The 22,157-nt window shown below is 39.5% G+C and overlaps 1 protein-coding gene across 2 annotated transcripts in view; it reads left to right on the top strand.

Moving 5' to 3' along the window:
• Positions 1–22,157, top strand: part of LOC134822265 (uncharacterized) — a 39,330-nt gene that overhangs the window by 9,367 nt on the left and 7,806 nt on the right. For both annotated transcript variants that reach the window (XM_063833172.1, XM_063833171.1), the window contains exons 6-10: positions 4,341–4,417; positions 4,964–5,078; positions 5,685–5,778; positions 12,016–12,092; positions 13,220–13,318. In XM_063833172.1, the coding sequence (XP_063689242.1) occupies positions 4,341–4,417; positions 4,964–5,078; positions 5,685–5,778; positions 12,016–12,092; positions 13,220–13,318 (462 nt within the window). The remainder of the gene's footprint in view (positions 1–4,340; positions 4,418–4,963; positions 5,079–5,684; positions 5,779–12,015; positions 12,093–13,219; positions 13,319–22,157) is intronic.

Below are 22,157 nucleotides of genomic sequence, written 5' to 3'. Positions count from 1 at the left end.
GGAAAGCAAAGTGGGGACATAACGTGTAAGAACTGAATATATAAAATATAACATAATATATAATATAAAATATCATGTATTTAAAACATTGTTTCGCAGAGCTATTAAACAAAGTTGAAAACTCACCAAAGGTGTAAACCGTAACAAAGGTGTAAACCGTAACAAAGAAATTAAGGAGAGCACAATGAATAGGAATCATCACTGTTGTGTGCCCCCCCCCCCCTCGATGTTGATTACAGTAAACTGCACTACCTTATGCGCTACCGTAATTAAACAATTCCACCGTAGAAATTCCACAACATAAATACTTTACATTGTTCATCAGTACAACTAAGATAATAGCATGTGCACTGTGCCATCCAAGTTTCCTGTTGGCATCTCAAATAAATTTGAGTCAACCGCAATTTTATTGTTCTTGTTGCATTTCAGTTCCATTAAACAGCAACTTAAAAACGTTGTTCATCAAATTACTAATAGGCAATGCAAGGTCTACAGAGTAAATAACAAACCACAGTGCATAATAAATGCTTCAATGAGCAGGTCTATTTTTGAATTGTGATAGGTCAGAATTATCAAAGTTTATATTTGAAAGAGGTAATCCAGCAGGGCGCAAAATGTTCTAAAAAACCAAAAATTGTTTAATCATACCATTGGGAAGGTCTGTACAAAGTTTCAGGGGTATCTGAAGATTTGCAGGTAGATGTCCATAAATGACTGGACTATGCTGAAATGAGCGGTTTGAAAAGTTACTGGTTATAAAAACAAGTCGAAACGACGTGTCCATAATATGTATAAGCGCGAAAGAAATATAAATCTACTGCTAGACAAAACACAGGTCTGCCAGACAAATATGTACTGTGTCCTCAAATTTCCGATGGTAATTAAATGAGAAAATTGCAGAGTAATTTTCTCATTCCCATATTTTCCGAGTTGATTCAATCATGGCCCATGATCACGTGACTGCAATGTTGTGTGACATAAATGTACCACGTGACTGTACCACGCACGTAGCATTCATCTTGCCAGTTGGCTGTGTCTCTTCTTTGTAGGGGGCTGTGGTAACGGCGAATGCCCACCGGCTGTTAGAGGGCTGTTAGCCTACTGTTAGAGGGCTGTTAGAGGGCTGTTAGAGGGCTGTTAGAGGGCTGTTAGAGGGCTGTTAGAGGGCTGTTAGAGGGCTGTTAGAGGGCTGTGAGAGGGCTGTTAGCCTGCTGTTAGAGGGCTGTTAGAGGGCTGTTAGAGGGTTGTTAGAGGGCTGTTAGAGGGCTGTTAGAGGGCTGTTAGAGGGCTGTTAGAGGGCTGTTAGCCTACTGTTAGAGGGCTGTTAGAGGGCTGTTAGAGGGCTGTTAGAGGGCTGTTAGAGGGCTGTTAGCCTACTGTTAGAGGGCTGTTAGAGGGCTGTTAGAGGGCTGTTAGAGGGCTGTTAGAGGGCTGTTAGAGGGCTGTTAGAGGGCTGTTAGAGGGCTGTTAGAGGGCTGTTAGCCTGCTGTTAGAGGGCTGTTAGAGGGCTGTTAGAGGGCTGTTAGCCTGCTGTTAGAGGGCTGTTAGAGGGCTGTTAGCCTACAGTTAGAGGGCTGTTAGAGGGCTGTTAGAGGGTTGTTAGCCTGCTGTTAGAGGGTTGTTAGCCTGCTGTTAGAGGGCTGTTAGAGGGCTGTTAGAGGGCTGTTAGAGGGCTTTTAGCCTACTGTTAGAGGGCTGTTAGCCTGCTGTTAGAGGGCTGTTAGAGGGCTGTTAGCCTGCTGTTAGAGGGCTGTTAGAGGGCTGTTAGAGGGCTGTTAGAGGGCTGTTAGAGGGCTGTTAGAGGGCTGTTAGCCTACTGTTAGAGGGCTGTTAGCCTGCTGTTAGAGGGCTGTTAGAGGGCTGTTAGCCTACTGTTAGAGGGCTGTTAGCCTGCTGTTAGAGGGCTGTTAGAGGGCTGTTAGAGGGCTGTTAGAGGGCTGTTAGCCTGCTGTTAGAGGGCTGTTAGAGGGCTGTTAGAGGGCTGTTAGCCTGCTGTTAGCCTGCTGTTAGAGGGCTGTTAGCCTGCTGTTAGAGGGCTGTTAGAGGGCTGTTAGCCTACTGTTAGAGGGCTGTTAGAGGGCTGTTAGAGGGCTGTTAGAGGGCTGTTAGAGGGCTGTTAGAGGGCTGTTAGAGGGCTGTTAGAGGGCTGTTAGAGGGCTGTTAGCCTATTGTTAGAGGGCTGTTAGAGGGCTGTTAGAGGGCTGTTAGCCTGCTGTTAGAGGGCTGTTAGAGGGCTGTTAGCCTACAGTTAGAGGGCTGTTAGAGGGCTGTTAGAGGGTTGTTAGCCTGCTGTTAGAGGGTTGTTAGCCTGCTGTTAGAGGGCTGTTAGAGGGCTGTTAGAGGGCTGTTAGAGGGCTGTTAGCCTACTGTTAGAGGGCTGTTAGCCTGCTGTTAGAGGGCTGTTAGAGGGCTGTTAGCCTGCTGTTAGAGGGCTGTTAGAGGGCTGTTAGAGGGCTGTTAGAGGGCTGTTAGAGGGCTGTTAGCCTACTGTTAGAGGGCTGTTAGCCTGCTGTTAGAGGGCTGTTAGAGGGCTGTTAGCCTACTGTTAGAGGGCTGTTAGCCTGCTGTTAGAGGGCTGTTAGAGGGCTGTTAGAGGGCTGTTAGAGGGCTGTTAGCCTGCTGTTAGAGGGCTGTTAGAGGGCTGTTAGAGGGCTGTTAGCCTGCTGTTAGCCTGCTGTTAGAGGGCTGTTAGCCTGCTGTTAGAGGGCTGTTAGAGGGCTGTTAGAGGGCTGTTAGAGGGCTGTTAGAGGACTGTTAGAGGACTGTTAGAGGGCTGTTAGCCGGCTGTTAGAGGGCTGTTAGCCTGCTGTTAGAGGGCTGTTAGCCGGCTGTTAGAGGGCTGTTAGCCTGCTGTTAGAGGGCTGTTAGAGGGCTGTTAGAGGGCTGTTAGAGGGCTGTTAGCCTACTGTTAGAGGGCTGTTAGCCTGCTGTTAGAGGGCTGTTAGAGGGCTGTTAGCCTACTGTTAGAGGGCTGTTAGCCTGCTGTTAGAGGGCTGTTAGCCGGCTGTTAGAGGGCTGTTAGCCTACTGTTAGAGGGCTGTTAGAGGGCTGTTAGAGGGCTGTTAGCCTGCTGTTAGCCTGCTGTTAGAGGGCTGTTAGCCTGCTGTTAGAGGGCTGTTAGAGGGCTGTTAGAGGGCTGTTAGCCTGCTGTTAGAGGGCTGTTAGCCTGCTGTTAGAGGGCTGTTAGAGGGCTGTTAGAGGGCTGTTAGAGGGCTGTTAGAGGGCTGTTAGCCTGCTGTTAGCCTGCTGTTAGAGGGCTGTTAGCCTGCTGTTAGAGGGCTGTTAGCCTGCTGTTAGAGGGCTGTTAGCCTGCTGTTAGAGGGCTGTTAGAGGGCTGTTAGAGGGCTGTTAGAGGGCTGTTAGCCTACTGTTAGAGGGCTGTTAGCCTGCTGTTAGAGGGCTGTTAGAGGGCTGTTAGCCTACTGTTAGAGGGCTGTTAGCCTGCTGTTAGCCTGCTGTTAGAGGGCTGTTAGCCTGCTGTTAGAGGGCTGTTAGAGGGCTGTTAGAGGGCTGTTAGAGGGCTGTTAGAGGGCTGTTAGCCGGCTGAAAGCTTGCTGTTAGCCGGCTGTTAGAGGGCTGTTAGAGGGCTGTTAGAGGGCTGTTAGAGGGCTGTTAGAGGGCTGTTAGAGGGCTGTTAGAGGGCTGTTAGCCTACTGTTAGAGGGCTGTTAGAGGGCTGTTAGAGGGCTGTTAGAGGGCTGTTAGAGGGCTGTTAGAGGGCTGTTAGAGGGCTGCTAGAGGGCTGTTAGCCTACTGTTAGAGGGCTGTTAGAGGGCTGTTAGAGGGCTGTTAGAGGGCTGTTAGAGGGCTGTTAGAGGGCTGTTAGAGGGCTGTTAGCCTGCTGTTAGAGGGCTGTTAGAGGGCTGTTAGCCTACTGTTAGAGGGCTGTTAGAGGGCTGTTAGAGGGCTGTTAGAGGGCTGTTAGAGGGCTGTTAGAGGGCTGTTAGAGGGCTGTTAGAGGGCTGTTAGAGGGCTGTTAGAGGGCTGCTAGAGGGCTGTTAGCCTACTGTTAGAGGGCTGTTAGAGGGCTGTTAGAGGGCTGTTAGAGGGCTGTTAGAGGGCTGTTAGAGGGCTGTTAGAGGGCTGTTAGAGGGCTGTTAGAGGGCTGTTAGCCTGCTGTTAGAGGGCTGCTAGAGGGCTGTTAGCCTACTGTTAGAGGGCTGTTAGAGGGCTGTTAGAGGGCTGTTAGAGGGCTGTTAGCCGGCTGAAAGCCCTGTATCTATTTCCTGTGTTACAACACACCTCTCTCGTAAAATAATCATCATTAAAATATATATCACATTTATATTCAACATGGAATGTAGTGTTTTACAATACGTGTCTAACACTTTCTGTTTTCAGGCAGAGCAGCTATTGATTATTGGTTCGGTTCCGTCCTCTGAAAGATCAGCCAAATACTTTCACCCGTATTTAAACAGGTAGGTGAATAGCTGAACTTTAGTTATTTAGTTTGGTCTAGATAACTGTCCAATTGCTCACTCCTAGAAAGCTCAGAATTTACATAAAATGTTACTTTAGGCTCAAAATTACGGGACCGGTTTTTCACAGGGTACATTTTCGCGACACAGTGCACAGTGTATGTATACACTACTGTAACACTGTAACACTGTAACACTGTAACACTGTAACACTGTAACACTGTAACACTGTAACACTGTAACACTGTAACACTGTAACACTGTAACACTGTAACACTGTAACACTGTAACACTGTAACAGTGTAACACTGTAACACTGTAACACTGTACCACTGTAACACTGTAACACTGTAACACTGTAACACTGTAACACTGTAACACTGTAACAATGTAGCACTGTAACACTGTAACACTGCAATAATGTAACACTGTAACACTGTAACACTGTAACACTGTAACACTGTAACACTGTAACGCTGTAACACTGTAACACTGTAACACTGTAACACTGTAACACTGTAACACTGTAACACTATATTTTATTAGATCCACTAAAGTGACGTGTGTATCTAAGACGAAGCCAACAGAAACTAACGTACAATGGTTACAATACGATCCAGCAGAGTTTAGTGGGGCACTATGTAAACTACTAAATGTTGAGGTGATTTATATTATTTATATTAACCTATATTGAGTTATATCTTTAGCATGTTTATCTTGTTTAGCTTTTATAAGATGAGCTGCATTATTGATACGTTCCCTGGTGTTATAGTGTAATTTTAAAGCAGCCGGCATAAAATTAGGGCAGTTTTTTGTCGATTTAGGGCATTTTATTATGTGTATTTTAATTGTAGTAACGGTCGTTTGCTATTTGCAGGAATTTAGTGTTGAGTTGTGAAATTAGAGCAGTTTTTGCGTGAAGATCTTTATCTCTTACGAGTGTATGGAGTATTTACTCGCTGGCTAGCCTTAAATAATCCCTCGAATATTAGAATTATTGAAATTATTAAAATTTAATTAAAAAAGTAGCCAACAAGGTACCAGTTATATAAATTTGACGTGTTATCCTGTAACTTAACTGTAACTTAACTGTAACCAGATTCATTCCTTCCTTTTTAATAAGTTAATAGTTACTGTTAATCTCGACTGATATGAATATAATAGTTTTAATTTGTATTTGCATAAGAAATTAAAAGTACATGACGTGTTAAACGACAATAACTGTACCTTATTTTACCTTGTTTTACTTTATTTTACCTTATTTCAGGTATTAAACTACAAGATACACCGCACGATATCCCTGATAATATCCAAGAAAGATGATCAATGGCTCATCAGAACTAACTGCGTCACATCAGGAGGTATTACCATGACAACATTACCTTATATGGTAGTGTTACCATGACAACATTACCTTATATGGTAGTGTTACCATGACAACATTACCTTATATGGACCATATTACCATGACAACATTACCTTATATGGACCATATTACCATGACAACATTACCTTATATGGACCATATTACCATGACAACATTACCTTATATGGACAATATTACCATGACAACATTACCTTATATGGACCATATCACCATGACAACATTACCTTATATGGACCATATTACCATGACAACATTACCTTATATGGACCATATCACCATGACAACATTACCTTATATGGACCATATTACCATGACAACATTACCTTATATGAACCATATTACCATGACAACATTACCCTATATGGACCATATTACCATGACAACATTACCTTATATGGACCATATTACCATGACAACATTACCTTATATGGACCATATTACCATGACAACATTACCTTATAAGGACCATATTACCATGACAACATTATCTTATATGGACTATATTACCATGACAACATTACCTTATATGGACCATATTACCATGACAACATTACCAAGATCCTAAAAGATAAAAGAGGAAATCAGGTCCTCAGTAACCGTGTTGCCAATTACTGGAACAAAGTACCAAGTTCGGTTAAAGAAGCCAGTTCAGTAGATGCATTCAAAGCTCGACTTCAATGTTATAAAAATGAACTGATAGCGAGTGGAGCATCGTCAAAGGGTCACTTCTGGGATCTCAGCGAAACCTTGATGTCAAAAATAAATACATGTGAGCATGATTCATATGCACATTTCATGTCTAATAACCCATTGATTGCTAAATACCGAGGAATCAATGTTTCTTGATTGTTAAATTCAGAACTACATGTTCTAAAAATAATTAATCATAACACTAAAAATAATTAATCATAACATGTTCCGGATAGGAACATTTTTCTTTTTGAAAATATTGTGCGAACTGCAATAATTTTTTTAACGGCCAGGTAGCGCAGTTGGTTAGAACGCCTGTCTTACAATCGTTAGGTTGCGAGTTCGAAACCCACTGACTGCCTGGTCGTGGGGTGAGCGTCGTCGACGTTCAGCTAAGGATCATGAGTGGTCTATGCAGCCCCCCGGTCTACTCAGCCGAATACTCGAGAAATCGGGTGTGAGGGTTAAATGAGGAGCTGCACATTGCAGCAAAGTCTCGGACGAAGAAAGTATGGTACACACTACCTTAACCGTCACTGGCCAAAAAGATCCTTCGGCTTCCTGTAATTGGCTGGTTGCACTTGTGTAACAATGTGGCTGTTGGAATACACCGAAGTAAAATAAGTGTCTAGATTAAAAAAAAAAAATAGCGTAGAGTGCAGCTGGGTTTCAAGTTTTGTCGAGATGGCTATGTGGCCATAATCCTATTATTATTATTACCTTATATGGACCATATTACCATGACAACATTACCTTATATGGACCATATTACCATGACAACATTACCTTATATGGACCATATTACCATGACAACATTACCTTATATGGACCATATTACCATGACAACATTACCTTATATGGACCATATCACCATGACAACATTACCTTATATGGACCATATTACCATGACAACATTACCTTATATGGACCATATCACCATGACAACATTACCTTATATGGACCATATTACCATGACAACATTACCTTATATGAACCATATTACCATGACAACATTACCCTATATGGACCATATTACCATGACAACATTACCTTATATGGACCATATTACCATGACAACATTACCTTATATGGACCATATTACCATGACAACATTACCTTATAAGGACCATATTACCATGACAACATTATCTTATATGGACTATATTACCATGACAACATTACCTTATATGGACCATATTACCATGACAACATTACCAAGATCCTAAAAGATAAAAGAGGAAATCAGGTCCTCAGTAACCGTGTTGCCAATTACTGGAACAAAGTACCAAGTTCGGTTAAAGAAGCCAGTTCAGTAGACGCATTCAAAGCTCGACTTCAATGTTATAAAAATGAACTGATAGCGAGTGGAGCATCGTCAAAGGGTCACTTCTGGGATCTCAGCGAAACCTTGATGTCAAAAATAAATACATGTGAGCATGATTCATATGCACATTTCATGTCTAATACCCCATTGATTGCTAAATACCGAGGAATCAATGTTTCTTGATTGTTAATATCAGAACTACATGTTCTAAAAATAATTAATCATAACACTAAAAATAATTAATCATAACATGTTCCGGATAGGAACATTTTTCTTTTTGAAAATATTGTGTGATCTGCAATAGCGAAGAGTGCAGTTCATGTGTTTCAAGTTCTGTCGAGATGGCTATGTGGCCATAATCCTATTATTATTATTACCTTATATGGACCATATTACCATGACAACATTACCTTATATGGACCATATTACCATGACAACATTACCTTATATGGACCATATTACCATGACAACATTACCTTATATGGACCATATTACCATGACAACATTACCTTATATGGACCATATCACCATGACAACATTACCTTATATGGACCATATTACCATGACAACATTACCTTATATGGACCATATCACCATGACAACATTACCTTATATGGACCATATTACCATGACAACATTACCTTATATGAACCATATTACCATGACAACATTACCCTATATGGACCATATTACCATGACAACATTACCTTATATGGACCATATTACCATGACAACATTATCTTATATGGACCATATAACCATGACAACATTACCTTATATAGTTATATGGACCATATTACCATGACAACATTACCTTATATGGACCATATCACCATGACAACATTACCTTATATGGACCATATTACCATGACAACATTACCTTATATGAACCATATTACCATGACAACATTACCCTATATGGACCATATTACCATGACAACATTACCTTATATGGACCATATTACCATGACAACATTATCTTATATGGACCATATAACCATGACAACATTACCTTATATAGTTATATGGACCATATTACCATGACAACATTACCTTATATGGACCATATTACCATGACAACATTACCTTATATGGACCATATTACCATGACAACATTACCTTATATGGACCATATCACCATGACAACATTACCTTATATGGACCATATTACCATGACAACATTACCTTATATGGACCATATCACCATGACAACATTACCTTATATGGACCATATTACCATGACAACATTACCTTATATGAACCATATTACCATGACAACATTACCCTATATGGACCATATTACCATGACAACATTACCTTATATGGACCATATTACCATGACAATATTACCTTATATGGACCATATTACCATGACAACATTACCTTATAAGGACCATATTACCATGACAACATTATCTTATATGGACTATATTACCATGACAACATTACCTTATATGGACCATATTACCATGACAACATTACCAAGATCCTAAAAGATAAAAGAAGAAATCAGGTCCTCAGTAACCGTGTTGCCAATTACTGGAACAAAGTACCAAGTTCGGTTAAAGAAGCCAGTTCAGTAGACGCATTCAAAGCTCGACTTCAATGTTATAAAAATGAACTGATAGCGAGTGGAGCATCGTCAAAGGGTCACTTCTGGGATCTCAGCGAAACCTTGATGTCAAAAATAAATACATGTGAGCATGATTCATATGCACATTTCATGTCTAATAACCCATTGATTGCTAAATACCGAGGAATCAATGTTTCTTGATTGTTAATATCAGAACTACATGTTCTAAAAATAATTAATCATAACACTAAAAATAATTAATCATAACATGTTCCGGATAGGAACATTTTTCTTTTTGAAAATATTGTGTGATCTGCAATAGCAACATTACCTTATATGGACCATATTACCATGACAACATTACCTTATATGGACCATATTACCATGACAACATTACCTTATATGGACCATATCACCATGACAACATTACCTTATATGGACCATATTACCATGACAACATTACCTTATATGGACCATATCACCATGACAACATTACCTTATATGGACCATATTACCATGACAACATTACCTTATATGAACCATATTACCATGACAACATTACCCTATATGGACCATATTACCATGACAACATTACCTTATATGGACCATATTACCATGACAACATTACCTTATATGGACCATATTACCATGACAACATTACCTTATAAGGACCATATTACCATGACAACATTATCTTATATGGACTATATTACCATGACAACATTACCTTATATGGACCATATTACCATGACAACATTACCAAGATCCTAAAAGATAAAAGAGGAAATCAGGTCCTCAGTAACCGTGTTGCCAATTACTGGAACAAAGTACCAAGTTCGGTTAAAGAAGCCAGTTCAGTAGACGCATTCAAAGCTCGACTTCAATGTTATAAAAATGAACTGATAGCGAGTGGAGCATCGTCAAAGGGTCACTTCTGGGATCTCAGCGAAACCTTGATGTCAAAAATAAATACATGTGAGCATGATTCATATGCACATTTCATGTCTAATAACCCATTGATTGCTAAATACCGAGGAATCAATGTTTCTTGATTGTTAATATCAGAACTACATGTTCTAAAAATAATTAATCATAACACTAAAAATAATTAATCATAACATGTTCCGGATAGGAACATTTTTCTTTTTGAAAATATTGTGTGATCTGCAATAGCGAAGAGTGCAGTTCATGTGTTTCAAGTTCTGTCGAGATGGCTATGTGGCCATAATCCTATTATTATTATTACCTTATATGGACCATATTACCATGACAACATTACCTTATATGGACCATATTACCATGACAACATTACCTTATATGGACCATATTACCATGACAACATTACCTTATATGGACCATATTACCATGACAACATTACCTTATATGGACCATATCACCATGACAACATTACCTTATATGGACCATATTACCATGACAACATTACCTTATATGGACCATATCACCATGACAACATTACCTTATATGGACCATATTACCATGACAACATTACCTTATATGAACCATATTACCATGACAACATTACCCTATATGGACCATATTACCATGACAACATTACCTTATATGGACCATATTACCATGACAACATTATCTTATATGGACCATATAACCATGACAACATTACCTTATATAGTTATATGGACCATATTACCATGACAACATTACCTTATATGGACCATATCACCATGACAACATTACCTTATATGGACCATATTACCATGACAACATTACCTTATATGAACCATATTACCATGACAACATTACCCTATATGGACCATATTACCATGACAACATTATCTTATATGGACCATATTACCATGACAACATTATCTTATATGGACCATATAACCATGACAACATTACCTTATATAGTTATATGGACCATATTACCATGACAACATTACCTTATATGGACCATATCACCATGACAACATTACCTTATATGGACCATATTACCATGACAACATTACCTTATATGGACCATATCACCATGACAACATTACCTTATATGGACCATATTACCATGACAACATTACCTTATATGAACCATATTACCATGACAACATTACCCTATATGGACCATATTACCATGACAACATTACCTTATATGGACCATATTACCATGACAACATTATCTTATATGGACCATATAACCATGACAACATTACCTTATATAGTTATATGGACCATATTACCATGACAACATTACCTTATATGGACCATATAACCATGACAACATTACCTTATATAGTTATATGGACCATATTACCATGACAACATTACCTTATATGGACCATATTACCATGACAACATTACCTTATATGGACCATATTACCATGACAACATTACCTTATATGGACCATATTACCATGACAACATTACCTTATATGGACCATATAACCATGACAACATTACCTTATATAGTTATATGGACCATATTACCATGACAACATTACCTTATATGGACCATATTACCATGACAACATTACCTTATATGGACCACATTCACGTCTTTACTCATTGATTGTACTATTGAAGGGTTCCTTCATTGTGCTCTTTCCTGATTCTCAAATCAAAAATTATCTAAAACCGTTTAAATATGACAGGTCGCCATTTCTCATGCTTGAAGGGAGTTGACGTTATTCCCTGTATTGAAAACGAGGAGTTGGAGGAGGATCCGGAGGTAATTAATTAATTAAATAATTAAGTGATAAGATAATTTGTTAGATAATCTTATAGATAACTGATTTCTTTTTACACAAGAAGCCCGAAAATTTCACCGTAGAATCGTCCGTAGTCTCAGATACACTACTCACTAGGAATCCAAGTGAAATCAACTTGATCATATTTATGAATAAAGTTCACAAATCCGAATTGTCAAAATTTAGTGCGGCCGTCAAATAGTCATCAATCAAATCGGTTATGATTAAAGAGACCGTGGCAATGATGGAGTAACTTGATCAATGATCATATCGGACGATTAGACAACTTTAAGGAACTATAAGGAGACAAATGAAAATTGAATCAAATCATCGAAAATAAAGGGAAATATCTTGTATCAGAATCATTTAGGGGGCCATTCACATATTATGTAATCATTATGTAATTATGTTTAGACGTCCTGCCCTCACCGTAATCACCTTTATACGTAACTATTCTGTAGAAATAGCGTAATAGTTTCAAAACCCTTCCCCCTCAGTGATAACTTATATTACGTGATAACGCAATATGATATGTTTTACCGCTCAATGCTCTCTTACCAAAAGGCAGCATATTCTTCAGAGTTCAGTATGCACTTTGATAAATTTCTCTTTCGAAGAGAACACAAAATCACTGCTAAGTGCTAAGCAAATTTTGCTAGAAATACAAAAAATTTATGTCTTCTTCAAGAAATCAAACAACTCCCACATAAACCATTTGACTGCATGTATTTACAAAGAGTCGCAAGCCAAGTTAAACGATTTGATGGACAATACTAATTATACTAATTACAACTGTTAACACAGCTACAAAGATTTGTTTAACAGTTTAATTACCGTATTATCGCTAATGAACCAATGAAACGCCCCCATAATAAGAAATATACCCGATTATTGATCACGTGACACGTGACGGAGACTGAGCGGTAGTTGCATAACTCCTGACAGTTCATAATATAATAAGAAATATACACAAATACTGTGTAGTCTGGTCAAGCTTACATAGCTAATTAATAAAATGATGCCTATAGAATGTGTATACTATGTCTAATTAAACATGTCTACTTAGATGTAACTAACTGTTAAATGTTAATGTAGCCACACATTTCAGGTTCTGTGTTACGATCCTTATCAGTGTGTGTTGCCGATGTCGGATGTTATCAACAAATGTCATCTTGAGATTTACTACATTTTCTTCGGATTTAACCAGGTTAATATAATCTTTGTCGTCAGTTATTGAAGCTTTAAAACTATTATACAATTACAATTATCTACTTGTTTATTATGAATCTACCTTGTGAACTATGTCATAATAGCTTGGTACGGTAAGAGAGATGTTATATTGGTACGTATATAATCACTATATATAGATAAACTACATATGGGTAAACTAGACCTGCATAAGCCAGGTTTAGTTAAGTTATAAGAACGGCCCACAGCAGGGTAACCACCCAAAAACCTGATTAACTAGCACAGATAAAAAGGTAACAATAGGTAATAAATAGATATCAATACTATAACCTTATAACGATATAAAGATATAAGATGCATAGTTCAGAAAGATCAAACCGGGATGTTCCTTCTGTTGATATATTGGTAGGTGTTATACGGTGATAATAAAGAATGTCGAACTTCAGTGTAGTTGTGTGACAAAATAGTTGAATAATTTAAAATTGAATGAGGTACAACTGAGATCGCTTTTGTAGGCAAAGTCGAAGATATAGTATTGAACGTAACGCGCGCTGCATTTATTGCTATAAAACTCGTTTTGTCCTATTTACCTTGGCACATCTGATATATAATATAAATTTAAATTTAACGCGCGCGCAACTTATTTTCACGCAACTTATATCTCACTAGTAGATGTGGATTCTCGTAGGGACTAGGGAGGTAAGCTGAGGTACATATTTTGTTTACTTAAATAGTAAGAACCTGCTCAGCAGAGGAAAGAGGTTGATGCACATTTTGTATTATGGAACGCTTTTGATACCTTCTTCTTCTTACCCCCCTTTGAAGGTCCCGAATTATTTTCTGAACGAAAGCTTATAAATAACTGGGAAGTGGGAATTCTACCTTGTTATTAACTCATTTTGATGACTGTTCTTGACCTAAAATCACAAACGACTAGTAACCGAGTAGTGAGTACTGGTCTAAAGATTTGGCGTATGACGATTAATCACTCTACACTCGACTGTCACGTAACTTTTTTTAACACTTCCTCTAGGTGGCTCTGAAATCTGAATGACTAACCCTCTAATCTGATCCCAACCCTAACCCTAACCCAATCCCTTATTTAAGCATTTGCAGAAACCCTACCCCTAACGAGAAATTAGACCAACTTCCTTATATGGTCATATCACGTGATCGAGACAGTTTTTCGCCGATATCTATATGTATATGTCATGTAGGGTGATTCGGAATCAGCGTTCGAAAACACATCGAATCAGGTAGATTTCATCCGTCAGTGTCAGGGGCGCTTTTAGAAAATTCTCGACTGTTATAGACTATAATATTATATATATCATGAACAAGTAAAATGGTAAAGTTTCATTGTCAGACAGTTAGTATATACAAGTTAACAAATAGACATCTACACTGAAACACATACACTAAGTCAGGTGTAATGTCACTGCAGTTTAGTGCATGAGTCCCAGTTCATTAGTACTTGCTCGTTTACATTTGTTGTACTAAAAATCCCTTGAGCTGCTCGCACTCTTCCCTGTTATGTTTAAGTTTAACCTTCGTTCTTTTATCACCAAAGAATGGGAATTTCTCCGCCTTTCAGCGTCCTTTATCTTCATAACGGTTGACTAAGGGCCCAGGGTTTCATAGCCTGGAATGCTGGTTAGATGAACCAGGTCTCACTTGCCAGGGGGGGATTAGCTACCGGTCACTTAATTAAGCTGGTCAACCTACGGTTTCCTTCGGATAGCCTCTTATTTGACCAACACCCGGTCCAGGATTCCATGGCTCTGAGAGAATTGAGTATACGGGACTGTTCTTAAGCCTTCTGGGGGATGCTGTTCAACTTAATTATTTTGGGTCATACCTTGATACTGGTTGTAAGTGGTCGTGCCTTTTTCAGTCTGGTTGGGGTTATCTGTTAGGAAATTATAAGGTTGTAAGTTACGGGTTGGTCATCGAGTGAAATCTAGTTACTTAGAAGCATTTGCTTTTCAATTCAGTTCAGAGTTTTTCAACAAGGAAAGGGACAATAACCTGAGGGTTGTAGTCTAAGGGAGGTAGGGTCCGGATTGGACCATGATTAATCGGCCCAAGCGAATAACGAGAGTTTGCCGATTACAAGTACGAGTAGCAGTTCTGGATAGATTTTATGGGCTTTCCAGGTCCTTATCGGACAGGTACACAATAAACAATGGGTGCCGTAGGTTAGGCACATGATTTATGGCTCTATTGAGCTCGTGCGGTAGTAGGCACGGAGTTCACTATGTCTGAACCAGGGTTTTGCTAATTTAAGTCAAAGCTTGCTAAATGCTTCCGATGACTTAGGAAGTGCTGAATATTACTAGTTGCTCTTAGCGAGTATTGTATTTGGCTTAATTTCAAGTTGACTTTTTGGGTACTAGTAAAAAGCTTGGATAAAGGTGACACTAACGTCAAATGGCAAGGATTCAAATAGTTATACATCTCGTCACTTGGTTAATGGCAGCTGGGGGACTTATTGAATTGCTTTGTGTGGGAATTTTGATTAGTTGATTTCATTTATTGATTTATCCTAAAACTTCGTGTTTTCCTGTCTAGCAAAATCATTATCTGTATCCAATCAATAATGATCAGGTCGTCATCTCCTCAGTATGTTTGGTAAAGCCTAATGAACCCTCATTAATACACGTTAACGCCTTACTCTTGATCAGATGGTAACGAGATCACTGATTGAGTACAGAGATCACTGACTGAGTGCTCGGATCACGTATCCGATGGATTTTGAAATGGGTCATAACTCAGCCAAATTTTGATCAATGAACTTGAAACTTTGGGAAAGGTTTTAAATTAGCAAGCCAAATGTGTGCAAAAAATTTTGAGTTCTTAGCTTAAAGCGTTATCATTTTATGAAGACAATAGTGAAAAAGAGGGAGTGTCACGCCACGCCACTGTAATTGGGCGTGGCTTACGAAACTTTCAGGAAATCTAAGTTTGACCTAATTTCTATAATCTCTGAAATTTTGGTGCAATTTGGAGACGAATTACGTGAGTTATTAAGAGGTTGCCGTGTGGGTAGTCCACATTTTGGGCCACCATGTATATCATCGACAAACAATTCAAATTATAATACCGTGACAACGAAAGAAGGTTTAAAACTAAACGGTGTGGACGATGCATTATAACATGGCTTGTGTTAAGGTTTGGAGAATGGTGATATGACCTAATAACTATGACTTTTGGGATTTATTCTACCATTGGATTAGTAGAATAGACCATACAAATGCATAGGGGCGACTTTTAAAAGTTATAAGTTACGGTTCCAGTTGGGACGATGAGTTACCTAAATTGTAAGAGGCGTATAGTGCGGAAGAATTGTGAGGGTAAAACTTATTTAGAAAATGCAAAAATATTTTCATACATACGGTCCGAGAGGTAGAATGATGACGTATTAGTACTCGCTTTGGGGTTATTACCTAGCAATTGGTAAAAGTCAAGGTAGATTATACGGTAAAATGGATAAGGGGAACTTTTAAAGTTGTTGAGTTATTGGTAATCCCATTTACGCTGAGTTCCAGTACTTGATGCAGGCAACGTTCCAAAATCGTGATGAAAGGTTGAATACAATCTCCGAAATGTAAACTGTCCGATCGGGCTACTGGGTCAAACTCCTGATTCAGAGTGGAGTTTTTAGGAATTTCCCATTTTAGACTTCCAGGCCTTATATTGTGTTTGAAATCTTTCTGCGATTGGTGCTGGAAGGGCAACTGTGGGATTGACCCTGGTTCCAGGAAATATTGGTTTGGTAAACACTTTTCAAATCCGAAACTTCGTTTTAAGTTTTGGGACCGACTTTCCTGGAGGGCTGTATAAGCTTTCAGATTGGCTACTCAGGTAACAGGGTTAACATCTGGGCTCAAATGGCATTTCTTATATGGTGGTAATTGGGTTTGCAAATGGGTGTCTTTTAAGAGTTTGTGGCGCACGCCCGGATGGTGCCATGTGTAACATTTGCAATTCATCCGTTCGGGGTTGCCGAAACATCATGACAAAGGAAACGCCGACTTAAAAAGGCAGGGATCAAATATAGGTAGAATGTTTCAAATCTTAGATTATTGTGGCTAATACTGGAAAGTTCCATGATTTAATATGGACTTTAACTTAGCATAGCTCCGGGCCTGATTTAATCACTCACCAATGATGGGTCTAACGACCCGGTAAAGTTAGGGATGTAAGGTAAATTGGGGCCTTGGGGAACACGTTCAAGTCTTCCAACTAATTGGGATTACGACCGGTTAATTATGTTTTGGGACAATTTGAAGTGGCCTGGGAGGCTTACATTGTGTTCATATGACTTTACCTGACTCGGGTTGTTATCAGGACACCTGAATGGCCGATGTTTCAATTTTTAATGACGTAAACATTTGCTAAAGTTTAGGACATATACTGAATTCTGAAACTTTTCCGCTATTAATTCGCCTTAACAATTTTAGCAGAATTTGCGTACCTAAAGATAAAAATAGTTACAACCGATTTACAATAACGCCCGATTAAGACTAAAACCCGATTCGCGGCCTTTTCTTCCCAACTTTGCTTTTAACATACTATTGTGAACCTATATCCACACCCCGATTCGCAAACTGATTTTAAATCAGTCGTATCCTTTCTCAAAGGTCGCAAAGTGATTGAGCGTTTACTCAAATTTGATTATCTTTAGGTTCAAAACATTTACCAATCAAGTATGTGTCGAACCTAGTCTAAGTGCAGTACGTGATCTTACTTGCCTATCTCATCTATTACGGTTAACATTGGTTCAACCATCCTTGCAAGGATTAATTGTAGGTCCCCAGGCCTTACTCACACCTATCTGCTCGATACCCATGGTCTTGTTCATTTAATATACGCACGACCATTTGCCTCCAAATAATGGCCATGTCAATCAGAACGAATGTATTTGAATATGATCGAATCCCTCCGAGAGCGTAAAAATGGATCTACCTAATAACTCACAACCTGAAGTCTGAAGACTTTAAAACCATGCTCCTACCCCACTCAATCTGATGATTCTGACCATTCATTGCCCAAGATGAGCGTTAAAAACTCCAATCAGAAGCTGATATATCTTGAAATAAGTGCATCAATCGCTACTCGCGAGAGCGTAAAAATGGGATCTGACCTAATAACTCAACAACCTGAAGTCTGAAATCTTTGAAACCATGCTCTACCCCACTCAATCTGATGATTCCGATCATTTCAATGCCCAAGATGAGCGCTAAACTTCAATCAGAAGCTGAGATATCTTGAAATAAGTGCATCAATCGCTACTCGCGAGAGCGTAAAAATGGGATCTGACCTAATAACTCAACAACCTGAAGTCTGAAGACTTTAAAACCATGCTCTACCCCACTCAATATGATGATTCTGACCATTTTAATGCCCAAGATGAGCGCTTAGCTCCAATCAGAAGCGGAGATATCTTGAAATAAGTGTGATAATTGTTACTCTCGAGACTGCTAGTATAGTAAAATCGGATTTTTGGCGATTTCTCATAAACTAAGTCTCTTAGGTCTTAAGTATCTTCATAGCACTAATATAAACATGCATCTTAGGCACATTTTGGTTCATGGCTGAGGTCTGTATCTCAATCAGAAGCCGAGATAATTTATAGTGGGGGTCGCGATCTGGGTGCGGTCAAAAAGGGCGTGATTCTGAGAAATGCCCCACTGGTGAAAAAGTGTACCCGAGTCAATTATGTTATTTAGGGTCATATAAGTCGAATTACATCGAGAAACTTAGCGAACGTCCCAATGTGAGCAGGACTTTTGCCTGGTCCAGGATTATATGTAATCGTAGATACAACTTTTTAATTGTGCACAGTTTATAGAGGAATTTTGAACCTAAAGATAATCGAACACAGTACAACCCCGATTTACAACGCCCCGATTTACCGCAAACCCCGATTCACCGCGGCCATTTTCTTCCCCCAAATAGGGCTTAACATACATATTGTGAACAAACCAAACCCCGATTTACCGCAAACCCTGATTTATCGCGGCTGTTTCCTTTCTCCCAAAGTCCGCAGTAAATTGGGGTTTTACTGTATTTGATTATCTTTAGGTTCAAAATTATAACAATATAAGTGCGTGTCGAACTAGCTAAGTAGAGTACGTGAATCTTACTTCCTAGTTCCTTCTCTATTACGTGTACGATTGTGTTTCACCGTGCAACTTGCAGGATTAATTGTAGGTCCCCAGGCTTCTCCACCCACGTGCTCCATCCCTGGTGCTTGTTTATTGTTATGGTACGCCACAACAAATTTTCCTACAAAATTCAGTGGCCATGTTAATAGACAGAATTGTAGATTCTGAGCTGATGAGAATCCCCACGCTACTGTAGAATCTCCAATGACAAGAGAAAAGGTCACAGTTTGGATGGGGATAGGCTATCAGGGTATCTACGGGCCCTACTTTTTTGAGGATGGCGACAGTGAGAAAGCAGAAACTATCAAAACGGTTAATTATATTGAAATGCTGAAGAAGAAGTTTGTGCCAGCACTAAAAAGGAAGAAAGCCTTCAAAAATTGTTGGTTAATGCAACTGCAAGATGGAGCGGCACCCCATTGTAGCAAAAAAAGTATGGATCAATGGTTGAGTACTCGATTTCAGGATAGAATCATTTCTCGGAATGCTGACTTTCTGTGGCAACCATATTCGCGGAAAATCAGGGTTGTACTGTATTTGATTATCTTTAGGTTCAAAATTCCTCTTTAAACTGTGTACAATTAAAAAGTTGTATCTACGATTACATATTTCAAATTTAGCCAGTTTTTCATGTCATTTGTCATCAGTATTGAAAAATTGAAACATCGTCGATAACAATAATGGAAGTTCTGACACCTCAATAGATTTGACGTACAGATTCAGAACTAAATCACCTCCAATAATCATATACCTTCGAATATAATACGTCCCAATCGAAATATCTCAATTCACCATCAGCAACCGGGGTTTAACATTCAAGCCATTTGAACAAAGCCCAGTTTATTGTCTGATCAAGGAAATCCCAGCTAAACTCACACAGAATAAAACAGCTGCAATAAAAGCTAGTAAAACGTTTCTTATTTCCTTCAAATCAGCGTTAGGATCTCTACCCTGATCCTCCTCGAGCAAGTCTTCCAAAATATCATCATTAGGATCACTAGCTTCGTCATTATTAGTAGCAGTCTCCTGTGCTTGAACAGTCTTTTCATATGCATCATACTTCACAGAACATGTCGGGTCATTGTAGATTTCATTGGCTGACGTTTCAGTTCTGCAGGCAACGCAATCACGAGAATTTCCTTTGTCTCCATCCACTCTCTCCTTAGAATTGGCAATTTCTTTGTCGATGTCAACCGTCCAAATCTTTACCGAAGCCGTCACGATCATAACAACATCCACTACGATGGCCCCCAAGAAAATACCAGAAACCCTTAAGTCTGATAGAAATATGGTTATGAGAATTATTGGTAGTCCGATCAAATAACAGACTATACTCATAGACCATGCTGTGTACTCCTGGGCACCAAAAGCTACGAGGATCCCTTCGTTGAGAGATACTTGCACGTTATTTACGGGGATACCCAGGCAAGCTACCCAAATCGTTGCCAAGAATAAATCCTTAACGTCACCATCGGAGGAAAACATCAGAACTTCTTCAGTTCTCAAGGAATAGCAAATGATAGCAAGCGTTGTGGATACTAAAATTGAGTTCAGAAGAGATAGTTTCATAAAGTATCGTGTTTTATTTGCGTCTCCCTCTCCCAAAGCCATCCCAATGAGAGTAGCTGATGCTCGGGCCATACCATACGCTACGGCCCACCAAATGATTGTTAGCTGATACATTATGATTACCACAGATAAAGCATCCGCCCCGTCGAACTGACTCAAGAAAACTGCTATCTCATAAAGGAAAGATTCTGCAAAACACTCGATAGCTCCAGCCAGGCCCAGTTTAACCATTGGTCCCCAGCCTAACAGGGCACGAGTAGAAAACCCGTTCCAAGAAAATTTCCCTCTCCTCACCATGATGAAACAAACTGTCAACGACACTAAAAGCGGAAACAGTCGTCCTAAGATAGCAGCCAAGCTTAACCCGTCAACACCAAGCTTAAATACCGTCACTAGAGTGTAGTTGAACAGGATATGACACCCAACCATGACAACAGTGACTAAATACACGAACTTGTCGTACCCCTGGATAGCAAAGTACTTAGAAATCATGACCAGGGTGTAATCTAGATTCTCTACCACCAAAGTCATCCTCAGATAAGCCACTGCTATATCTCTATAATCCTCTCCTGGATCACTTAGATCAGGTGTGTCTGAGTACAACCCAGAGTCAGGTAACAGGTCTATGATGAACACCAAGTTCAGGTATGGACCCAATATAATTAAGTTGACCAGCATGCCCTGTAGTAGGCATTTGAAGAGAACAGTCCCTAACTCAGATTTCTTCTCAGAGCCATGAACCTGGGGCCCGTATGTGTCAAATACAGAGGAGTATCCGGAGGAAACTGAAGTTACAGCAACATTGAAGAGCGTGTTAGCTAGTCCCACCCCTGCCAAGTGAGCCTGGTTCATCTGACCAGCAAAGACCAGGGTTATAAACGCCATCAGGCTATACACACCCGTTATGAAGATAAAGGACGCTGAAAGGCGGAGAAATTCCCATTCTTTGGTGATAAAAGAACGAAGGTTAAACTTAAACATAACAACATTGAAACTATACAGACTATACTAATAAAGACAGCAGTTTCCGGGGCATTCACGAAATCTACTTCCTAGTTCGTTCTCTATTACGTGGAATTAAACTGGAATTAAAAGTTGCGGAGTTGTGGAGAAAACAAG

Source organism: Bolinopsis microptera, chromosome 10 (genome assembly GCF_026151205.1).
Source record: "Bolinopsis microptera isolate Bmic1 chromosome 10, MBARI_Bmic_1.0, whole genome shotgun sequence".
Taxonomy (NCBI): Eukaryota; Metazoa; Ctenophora; class Tentaculata; order Lobata; family Bolinopsidae; genus Bolinopsis; species Bolinopsis microptera.
This window is presented reverse-complemented; position numbering and strand designations above follow the sequence as displayed.